Below are 11,592 nucleotides of genomic sequence, written 5' to 3'. Positions count from 1 at the left end.
TTTAGTATACTTAAAGTTTATTGTATTTCAGTTAGTTAACAAGGAAACCTTTAATTGTTGTTCAAATTTAACTTTTTTATTTAATATTTATATTTTATTTCAATTTAAAAAATAACTTAATAACATGCTGATTTACCCTATATATATATATTTTTTTTTAATTTACAGTAGTAGGCTATCTTTGCCATTATCTAACACAAGTCAGACTTTAAAAACATTAACATTTTAATAACTGTAAATGTAGGCTAATTGTAATTTTTATTTTATATTTTATTGTTGCTGCCACTGCAGCATTGAAAATGATTGATTTAGTGTTGTATTTTTTTTTTTTTTTTTTTTTTAATAGTACAAAATTGTTATCTGTTATTTATGGATTATTGGCATGAAACTCGTGTTGTATTTTGTATTTATTCAGGCAACATGCCTATCGTAATATAGCCAATATAATTTTAATGTTATTTATCATTATCGCCAAGTTTCATGTTAACATCAAATAACAAAAAAAATATATTATAATTATTAGCCTAACAGATTAACGTCAGTCCATCGCTATTTATCATTCTATGGATTAAAATGATTCTCGCACCGTGCTCAGTTGTTTTTAAGTGTGGGTTGGGGGCAGACGAGTCTAATCGAGTGAAATAATCTTCTTTGACTCTTTTGTGGCGTGAGGCTGTTTGAGTTGAGCTTTCATGCTGGAGTCAGTATAGCGGTCTATCTGGGCTTTGTTTGGGAGTGAGAGTTTTGAAATTCGTGACCATAATGACAGAGAAAACGAAGACTGCCGAGTCCCTCAGACGAGTCATTTTTATCCCCGGCAGTCATACACACCCCTGTTCCTCTCTCACCATCCCTCTTGTCTATTGTTTCTTTACTATTTTGGGGGGGAAATAAACCAGAATATGTGGGGCTGAAGGGCTATAAATATCTCTCTGTGGCACTGATCTCAAAATAGGATTTATGGGCCCGTTCTGAGTCTTGGCATTTGTTGTCGTTGTGGTGTTCTAGAGAGAGCAGAGCTGACCAGAGGAACCCGTAGTGCATTCTTTTCTGTCGCGGAGAGCTGGGGTAAACAGTTTAGTCTCTAGTCTCCATTTTCAGATGTCTGTAAATAGCTTGAATACTAAAATGTATAAATATATGCTAAAAGAAAAGATTTACGAGACCTCAAATATGCGCCTGTGAAAGAGACTTGTGAAGTGAGGAATCATTAGTGCATTCGGTAAGTTTTCGTAGCCTGTAGCCTATTAACTTTATTTGGGCACAGTTAGATTCATCATAGATAATACATTGACTATCTTTCATTGTTTAGTTAAACTATCCTAAATTACCCAAAATTAATTAATTTAAGTGACACCACTTTACTCACATCTGCGATTCTTAGCCTGCAGGTTCTTGAAAACTGGTTTCTATTTTAATACATTTAAAGGTAGGGTTGGTAATCCTGTTCAGAAACATTTTTTTGTATACTGGGTGAAATGGTCCTTCCATTCTGATAGTAGTCAATACATTATGTGTTCAGAAAAAGGAATGAAACAAATCTGACCTCTGTAGCAGCTGTAGGACAGTAAAAACTCTGACCAATCACTGCCATTCGGTGCGAATGTAAAGAACCAATCAGATGCCTTCATGTCTCGTGCCCGAGCACCACTGCGTGCACAGCAGGGATGCGCGGGTCAATGTATAAACAACCCGCACCCGACCGACGTTTTCAACTAATCCGCCCGCAACTCGGACCGCAAAAAAAAAAGAAAGAAAATATTGTACCCGACCCGCGTTTGTTTAAAGTAGCTATAGTAAATGCTCATCGCGTCATGGGCCATAGACGGAGGAACTAGGGGTGCGCATTTTTCTGAATGCTGTATGATATAGCCTAGTGTTTTGTAAAAAAGGCTTGATTTATTCATTTATTTCGTTTCATTTTCTTAACAATTAAGATGCTGCATGTGTTTATCCAGTCTAATCGACGTGTGCGTCTCTCCCCGGACTTTCCCAACAAAAATCCCGCCCCCTCTCAGCAAATAGGCTACATAAAACTGACATTACTGAGCTATATGCATTTAAAAGTCGCCTATTAAAATGGCACAATGGCATTGCTCAGTTCAACGCGTTGGGAAATCGGGCATTTTGTCCCGCGTCAGCTTTTATTCAAAAGTTAATAACGCGCTCAACATTCAGGTAAATAAGGATTTCCCACTTTCATCTGCAGACTGAGCTCGTGCGTCATCCTCGCGCATTCAGACAATAAAGTGTAGACCTGTGTATTTCATAGAACATTGTGTCTAGTACTATATAAATTACAAAGGTAAACGACCCGACCGACCGCGACCCGAATATCATTAAAAATATTTTTGGATGACTCGTAACCGCGGGCGCAGGCACCCGCTCATTTTGGATCAACCCGCGCATCCCTGGTAGGTACATGCAGCTGACTCCAAATGTGGATGCGCGTTCATGTTTGTGGGGGGGCGTAGCTTTGGACGGAGCACTGACAAGGAGGGGGCGGAGCTTAGAAGAGGTGCCACTTTCAAATCTGGCTATCTCTCCAACATTACCTACTCTAGCTTTAACCCCCTTTTTATTATAATATTTTTATTATTATTGTTATAGCCTAATATTATAATAGTTTGTGACGTCAGAAACACCAGCGATTTCAAACCACGTCATGTCTTCGGTTCACTATTTTATGGAGAATATAGGCTACTCAGCAATGGTGTTGATGACTAGTGAATTTGCACATAACTTGTCTTAAATCATATTAAAAACACCACATAGACATAAACAACATTAAAAGCTTGATTTTCACCACCGAACTTGATTCACAAGGCTGGTCTGATTCATTTTCTTTTAGTGATTCCCCCTGCTCTCTACTACTTTTATGAACTTCTAAAGCTTCAAGTTTAGCTTGGGTGCCACATAAGGCCTACATAACCATAACAAGGCTGGCACATTATGTTGTTTTAAAGTCCGTGAAGGCCTCCGCGGGTCTTCTTCTCCAGTTCTTTCGGCAGTTAAGTTGGAGTGGTGGGCTGTAGGCCATGTGCCTGCTGACTGATAAGTATCTGTTTGAAGACATTCACCTTTTTCCCTGCACGTCTAGCCACCACCAGGCTGTGTTTCATCATGCTCTTTGATCGCTGGCGCCACCCGAGGGTACAGAGATCAAACAACAGATAGACACTGCAAGGGGAACAGTGCACACAGCTCAAAGACACAACACACTATCATACTTGCTTCCAAACAAACACGTGTTAAAGGAGCTAGGATAATGATATAGGCTGGCCAATTGGAGCACTAGTGCTCCTCCATTATATTTTTGATGATCTTTGGGCCATAAAAGTAAAAATTAAACCAAGATGCAAACTGTCAAATGGCCTATGTGAGATGAAAATCTCTGGTCCGCTTTACAGCATATCCTGGCTAAAAATGGCCACTTCAGCAGAAAGTCATTGACATGTAAAATTACTTATTATGTGCCATTTAGGTGTAAGTTTATCTGCAAAAAATGACCACAATAAATACTAATTTAAATAATGGTTCCGCAGTCTCTACTGTAAGATGTATAGAAAACCTTAGAAACACCTGAAATGATGTTGAAATAAAGTGCTTAAACTCTCACGAAAATATTACAATGGAAAACTTGAAAAATGCACTTCATTATATATATATTTAGGTAGGTGAAATTTGACCTTGACATGTGCTTGACAGGATAGTTCATAATTTTAACTCATAATTTATATACAAGGTTTAATTTTTTTTCTTTTTTTAGAATATATTATTATTACATAATTGTTTTTAATTATATCTGACCTTGACGTGCTTAACAGGATCATTCATAATTTCAAATCATAATTTGCATTAAATATTTAGGCTATATATATATATATATATATACATACAAACAAACTGGGTCAAAGGGAGAGACAAACACAAATGAGACTTTATTTATTTATTTATTTATTTATTTATTTATTTATATAAATGTTATCTTAACAGGATAACTTGTCATTTTAACTCAATTTACATAAATATACATAGAAGCCAGGTTGGAGGGATAATCAAACACACGTGAGATAAACCACCAAAACAATAACTATAGGCTAGTTGCCGCATTTCAGCACAGATCTTTTAAACTTGTCATTTGCAACAATCCCACTTTTTTTATTTCTGCCATCTGTGGCCTGCTCCGCAGACATTGCTTGTTTACTAAACTAGTAACTCTTCCGTTCCCAGAATAAACCACTAAATCAAACCCTTTTGTTGTGAGAGATCTAAGGATCGACTTTGTTTTAGTCCAGTGATTGATGTTGGGCAAAATCTGTGCATGGCAGCAGTCCGTTCTTACTCGGACTCTGTAGTCAACTACACTGCCCTCTGCTGGTCATTGTTTAATACCATGATACTTACTGTATATAATGTTGTATAAGTTCAACAACATCACTATCTGCGACCATCACTGTACATGGTGTCAACATAATAGTTTTTCTTATATATGTGGTTAAAGTTTTTTCAATGTGTCATGACTACTTTAATCTGAACGTTCCTCCTTTGACCTATTTAGCTGGATGAAGAGCACAACAATTATGTTCTATCTGTCTTCTACCACTAGAGAGAGCTGTGCTAAAAAAAAGAGAGAGGGATAAGAAAAATTTAAAACTTTGTATGCACAGAAATTAGTTTTGTTTGTCTGCATACCCTGATAATTTTTTTAAATGGCTAAAATGATCCACCTTTAACTTGATCTTCCCATTCCCACAATGCCAAGCTCCTCTGACCATTGCAATAACGTATTCCCGCTGCATTTATAGGTTTTGCAGTCCTATGTGCTTTAAAGGATAATTCCGGTATTTAACACCTTGAGTCTATATTGTAGTTTGTTTTGGATGAACAAGAGTGGTGGACAACATTTTTTTTGACAATGGTTCCTCTCTCGAGTTTTTGACTATAAAAGAATTGGCCATGGACCCATTTAACATTTGAGTCAATGGGCATGTCCGAAAATGTCATTAAAACAACCTTTAACATTAGTTTTTAAAACTGTGCAACTCACCGAATGATTAGTGATGTTAGTTGATGTTCCAGAAACAAAAAGTGTTGCGAAATACAGTTTCTGTCGTGTTTTATTCGTCATTTTGTAAAATCCCATTGAATTATGTTGAAGGACTGAGTGCTCGTTAATATAAATGCGCTACCGGAAACGGAAAGGGGGCTGTTTACATTTGGTCGATGTAGTCTTTTTGCTCGCTTCCGTTTCTCATAAGGCTAGCGCGCAGAGCAACTGTGCTCCGGGAGAGTAAGCGAAATAAACAAACAAAACCTTGAAAATATTGAAAGACGTGACCACTGACCAGTGCAATATGAAGTTGAACTCGACTGTGACCGTGAGTGTCCCGCGAGACATAAACATCAGTTATCGCCATCAAGTGGTCGGGAGTGTGCTAACGCTTCAGATTCAAATATTGAGCGGAAGTTACACAGTTGTGAAGTGTCTGAAAAAATAGTTCCAGCAAAATAAACGGATTGGAATCATATATTGCGACGATATATTGTTTATAATCATCAATGAACACCACTAACCACTCGGTGAGTTTAACAGTTTTGTAAACGAACATTATTGGCTGTTTTAATGACATTTTCGGACATGCCCATTGACTCCAATGTTAAATGGGTCCATGGCCAATTCTATTAAAGTCAAAAACTCGAGAGAGGAACCATTGTCAAAAAAATGTTGTCCACCACTCTTGTTCATCCAAAACAAACTACAATATAGACTCAAGGTGTTAAATACCGGAATTATCCTTTAAGGATGGCAATTCCACTTGGAAATAATGCATTTGCTGAGAGTAGAAGGCCTTCCTACACATTTTAAAAATATCTATTTGATCATGTAGCTTATTAATTAATTAATTCTATAGTAGATTCTAAGTTGGGTAGAAAGCCAAAGCAAAGTGATCATTTACTAATTATTAAGAGGCAGTGTGCTGAGCTCTGGGCCGTCGCTGTGAGGGCCTCGCTGTCTCTACAGATCAGTCTAACGTCTTTTCCAGCACTTCCATCCCAGAGTCCATTATAGTATTACTGGAGAAGACGATGAGAAATAGGAAAGCAGTTTTACAGCAGAAGGCCACCTAATGAAGACAAACAGACCTTCTCCACACTGCTAGTATGTTATTTTTGTGAGACGTCTCTGCAGATACAGAGAAAGATCAATGCCTGTGAGTAGTGACACAGATTATGGCGCCTTGCATGGCTGACACCGCCGTCGGTGTATGAATGGGTGAATGTGAGGCAACATGTAAAGCACTTTGGAGGCCATTGGGTCTGTGAAAGCGCTATATAAATGCAGTCAATTTACCATTATGGAGTATGCAGTGTCATTTGGTTCAGGACCATTACGACACAACAGTCCGGCCTTCAACATCTAATGGAGGCTTGCGTGATGCACAGTTGGCTTTGATAAAAAAATATTAAATCATAAATAAACAAACAATAAAGTTTATAGATTTTAGTATCATATTAATATACTAGTTTGATAACTACATATATACGTATATAAAAAAACATAAAAAGGTACAGAAATATACTAATATAATATTTTATTGATTAGCCATAATCAATACAATTATTTATATATTTTATATATATCAATAATATATATATTTTATGGTGTCCATAAAAAAAAAATCACATCATGATGCTATGGTTCTGGGGGTGGCTACCAGGGTGTTGCTAGTTGTTGTTTTTTTTAGTAAAATTAAAGTCAAATGGGATCCAATGTTGTTTGGACCGCAGAATTATTATGCTATTTTAAAAGTTCCAAATTTTGTTCAAAAAAGGTTAAAAAAACATTTGATTATGTATATTTTCATAATATACACCGCAGCATCAGCTCTTTTCTCACAATGTCAGAAACAGTTTGATAAAGATTTCTCTAAACCCCTCCTTTCCAAAAGGTTACCTTGCTCTGATTGGTCAGACGGCCCAGTCTGTTGTGATTGGTCTACCGTACAGCGCATGTCGGAAACTAAACGTCCATGACCATTTCTGAATTTCAGCTCCTGAATTTTCTCATCCTTTGGAAGTGCAAGGAAAATGGAAAACTCTCAGGCCTCAGCTACAACTACAGTTTGCAAAGTGGACGTTGTTCGCGGGCAGCCAATGAAGACCATAGGCTGGCATTATGTGAATTTGTTACAACAAACACGATTTGTGCAGGAAATAAGTCAGTTTCAGGCAGTTCAGAATCAGTTCTTTCTTATAGACAATAACTCCATTTGCTGTACACATAATTTTTTTTAACTTTGCAGACCGTTCACATTCACAAACAATATACCACACACTAAATGAAAGGTAATATCTGGAAAAAAGCATGATATGGGCACTTTAAAAAGAGCCTGCAACAAAACCTAAAAATGTCTCAGTTCCCTTCATCAATGTAAGTTTTAGTGTTATTGACAACTGTATGATCTCTTAGAAACATCTTTGAGATGTTATTTATGACTGTAGCACAAAAGGTGCTCTGAATTTGAATAGTTCCTAAACGAACCACTAAAGAACTAACAAATGGATGAACCACCCCAAAAAATATTAATCAAAGTCAGCCCTTAATCCAACATGCGTCCATCAGTTGTTTCTTCTGTGATATCTGCAGCTGTCTTCAGAGACATAAAAGCCCGGAGCACTGTGATCTTAGGTGTATCATTCACAATAAATGGAACAGCCCAATAAATGAACACACATGACAATAGCAGTCTTTCACAGCTGCTTTTTCTTCTGTCGAACAGATACACTCTAAGCCTCATTATCTGCCTTCATTCGGCACCGCTGATATGAGTCACCAGGTAAGTCGCCGCGTGGTCTGATCTATTCTAACCTGTGTTTTTTTTTGTGTGCCTAAACTTTCGGGACTCACTCTCCTACTGAGACAAAGAAACCACAGAGGAAAACAAAAGAGAAAGAACCGATTGTTAGAACCGGATGTTAATGTCAGAATGCAGTGGGTAATTGCTTTGGCATTTAAATAAGAAGGGACCTTCTGGATTGCATGCCATTCTCTATAGGAACACCACTACCATTAAAAAAATCAAATAATGGCACCAGGAAGACCAACTAAACAAGAACAATTGCAAAAATATTATTTTCTTAATCAGCATTTATACAGTATGTTCTTTACAGTAAAAAGATGTACACATCCTAAAACCAAGATACCGGTAAATGTATTTGAGATGCAGTTTTTTGTTTAGTGGTAGCCTTTAAGATGTTATGAAAAATGTCTTAATTATCAATATTTGGTAACACTTTAGTTTAGGGTCAAATTCTCACTATTGCTTATTAACATGCATATTAGGATATTAGCTGTTTATTACATATATAAAGCACATATTAATGCTTTATATTCTATATCCCTTAATCTTATCCAATACCTATGTAATTGCCTCACTAACTATTATTAAGTAGTAAATATTAGTTTATTGAGGCTAAAGTTGTAGTTGTAGTGAGAATTGGACCCTAAACTAAAGTGTGACCCAATATATATTTTTAATCTAAATAGCATTACAATTAACAAAGAGTATAAATTACAATATTTCCAAAAAGTCACTTGAATTTAAAATATATAATCTTAAATAAGCCAATCTATAAAATTGCAACCTAATGTCAAGAGTAATGACTCCATATTTTGCATTATGGATCTATATTTACAGCAATTATCATATATTTGTGGTGGACTGATGTTAAATCAAAGATTTATTGCATTCTAGACTTTTTAGCCATGTGTTTGGGGTGCACTGGCATCATGGAAACTGTGGGTGTCAGCAGAGGTACATTAAAGCTGTTCAAAACCAGAACAAGACTTACTTGTCAAACATTTGACACCTTTAAAAAAAATACTGTTGGAAAATGTGATTTGTTTCAAAATGCTAAGCAACTCTCCGAATTAATTTTCCCTGGTAATTTTCCTGAAGAAAAGGAGACATAAAGAGGCCTGTTATATTCAAATACTACAGGACACAACTCATTTTCCATTACAATAACCAAAGCCACATGTGCAAGGAAAAGAAGCATCCTTTTTTTCCAGATGGTAAGCAGAACTTAAAAAAAAAAAAAAAATCAATTGGCTTAAATGCATCTATTGATTTTTCAATGCAGCAATATTGACACATGCTTATATGTCTGCAGATGGATTCCTTGCACTGTGGAGAGAGGCATGTTTAAACCAAATGTTACACTGTCACTGTTAAACACCACACCTGCAATGTCACATTAATGGATAACTTGAACATGTATTAAGGCCAGAGCAATCCACTGACCGATGATGAAGGTTGTTATAAAAAACCTTATTTTTAAGCATGACCTTCAAGTTTAATGCTGAATTACCCTTGAAATAAAGAAAAGTTAAGTGAAAAATATAGCTCAGAAACAGTTGTGTTAATAAATCTTTTTACCATTAAAAGTCATAACATCTTGCTAGTGTATGAGATGTTATGAAACTGATATTTTCTACTGTGCCTGTGATGTCTCATGAGCAGATCCAGAGCACTTTCTGCATGCTGGTCTGCACAAAAACTTTGAAAAGCCAAAGGCTGTATGATGTTTTTGAAAAATTGTGTTTTTTAGCAAACCTAACCTGGAATGACATTGTGGAGTGGGTTCAGTGGTTGAGCCTAAAACTGGGATGATGTTTTAGGGGGATAGGCCTACAAGAGAATTCGAGAGAACCTGATCAAGTCAAATAATTCACTTTGTGAATTTCAGATCACCATCATATGGTACCGGTAAGTCCTAGATCCTATATTAAATTAATTATATTTTGAATGGCCACGGGATTTTTCTTTAAAGCATGAGGTAAGCATTTGCATAAATATTTACATGAATTAAGTGTTCTGTCCACACCATAGGTTATAAAAAAAAGCTGGTTTAAAAGAATAGTGCTTAGTATTAAAGGTGCTTAAGAATGGGATTATCTAACCATTGTATTGATTTATTTAGCTATTCTTTTTTAATTATTTGTTTTCAGTGACTTTTAGATTGTAGCTGATAACACGTGTCAGTTGTAAAGTCATTCAGATCTAATAAAAATGGCAGAGACAGTCTGATAATTGTTTTCAGGACAGCTACAGCTTGAAGGCTACCACAATTTTGTTTCTTAAATCATTTATCTTATTTTAGGATGAATACTGGAGAGAAACTATAAAATACAAGTCAATACTTTTTTTTTTGCTGCTGTGTTATCAGGTTGTTCCGGTTTAGCTGGTCTTCTTATTAAACCTTTTACTGCTGCAGCTTCTCAGTTTATTATTGTGCAATGTGTTCAAAAGCAAGCACCAGTAGCTGGCATAACAAATGACACATGCAAAGTTAAGCATGATGTAATATATAGCATACGCGGTTAATGTAGCGCGTTTGCCAAACATTTTATACTCAGAAGGGAAAGTTGACCTTAAAATGAAAATTCTGTCTATAACTTTCTTCCGTAAAATAAAGTAATCAATAGCCATATAATCTCATTTCATCTTTATACATAGAATGAAGTTGCCGACAACATTATAACCAAAAGCTCCTATGGAAAGACATGAGGGTGAGTAGGCTAAATGATGACGAGACGTTCATTTTTGAGTGAGACAATGACATCCGCATAAAAATATCGTTTGCGTAGTGGCCTGAATGAAGGCAGATTTCTAACAATACAAAATTCATTTATTTCATTGGTGTATCGCGGCACAGCGCCACGACGGTTCGTCGTGCTGATTGGCTCAAACGAGTGTTCGTTATTGAAAACCAGGGACAGGATTGGCTAACCTCCTGTCAATGTTTTTCCGTTTGTGTTTGTCAACGTTCCAGGCAGTGCGTGATCTCATTGGCTCCTGTCAGTGGTTTGCTTGCAGCGGATTGGCTGAAAGGGTCGCGCGTGTGACCCGCCTTGTTCTACCTGTCTCGCTATGAGAGGCTGAGAGATTCTTCCTGCTGTGTATGGAACAGAACCGCCCTGTTCACCCCCCTCCCCCGCCCTCCTACCAGTGGATCTCGTGTGCCGGTTAGCATGCCACTCAGACGCGGAATCTGCAGCAAATAAATCCAAATTATTAATACACAACGCCGAATTCCTGCTGTTGGAGCAAAGGCCTGGTTGCGCAGAAATATTGGCGCCGAGGAGGGAGCGGGTTGGTGGAAAGAGGGGTGCGTGGCGGTGGGAAGTGCCTTCCTAACCAAATCCTCCAGAACATGGCGGAGCACCACACCGCCTCCGACTGTAAGCACAAAGCGAGCTCCAACTCCGGAGGTTCGGTCTCGGGCAACGGACGGCCCAACTCCCCGGCTGGATGCAGCGGCGGAGGCCTGTCCGGGGGACTGACGCAGCCGGCGGGATGGCAGTCTTTGCTGTCGTTCACCATTCTCTTTCTGGCCTGGTTGGCAGGGTTCAGCTCTCGACTTTTCGCAGTTATTCGCTTCGAGAGCATCATTCACGAGTTTGACCCTTGGTGAGTATAAAAGGCGGGCGGGTTGTGGCGCATTTATAATCTGACGTTTGGGGATGTAATGCACGATTAATCTCGCCGTGAATGAAATGTGCGTGCGTGATGCACAGAGCTGCTG

At 37.6% G+C, this 11,592-nt stretch overlaps 1 protein-coding gene across 1 annotated transcript in view; it reads left to right on the top strand.

Annotated features, from left to right (window-relative positions):
• Positions 1-10,923: 10,923 nt before the first annotated feature.
• The window catches only part of stt3b (STT3 oligosaccharyltransferase complex catalytic subunit B), a 47,614-nt gene continuing 46,945 nt past the window's right edge, over positions 10,924-11,592 (top strand). Inside the window, exon 1 of the mRNA XM_079625279.1 lies at positions 10,924-11,477. Coding sequence (XP_079481405.1) covers positions 11,221-11,477 — 257 coding nt within the window. The 5' untranslated portion in view covers positions 10,924-11,220. The remainder of the gene's footprint in view (positions 11,478-11,592) is intronic.

This window comes from Phoxinus phoxinus, assembly GCF_949152265.1.
Source record: "Phoxinus phoxinus genome assembly, chromosome: 10".
NCBI classification, from domain to species: Eukaryota; Metazoa; Chordata; class Actinopteri; order Cypriniformes; family Leuciscidae; genus Phoxinus; species Phoxinus phoxinus.
The sequence above is the reverse complement of the archived record's forward strand: the minus strand, read 5'-3'. Positions and strand labels throughout refer to the sequence as shown.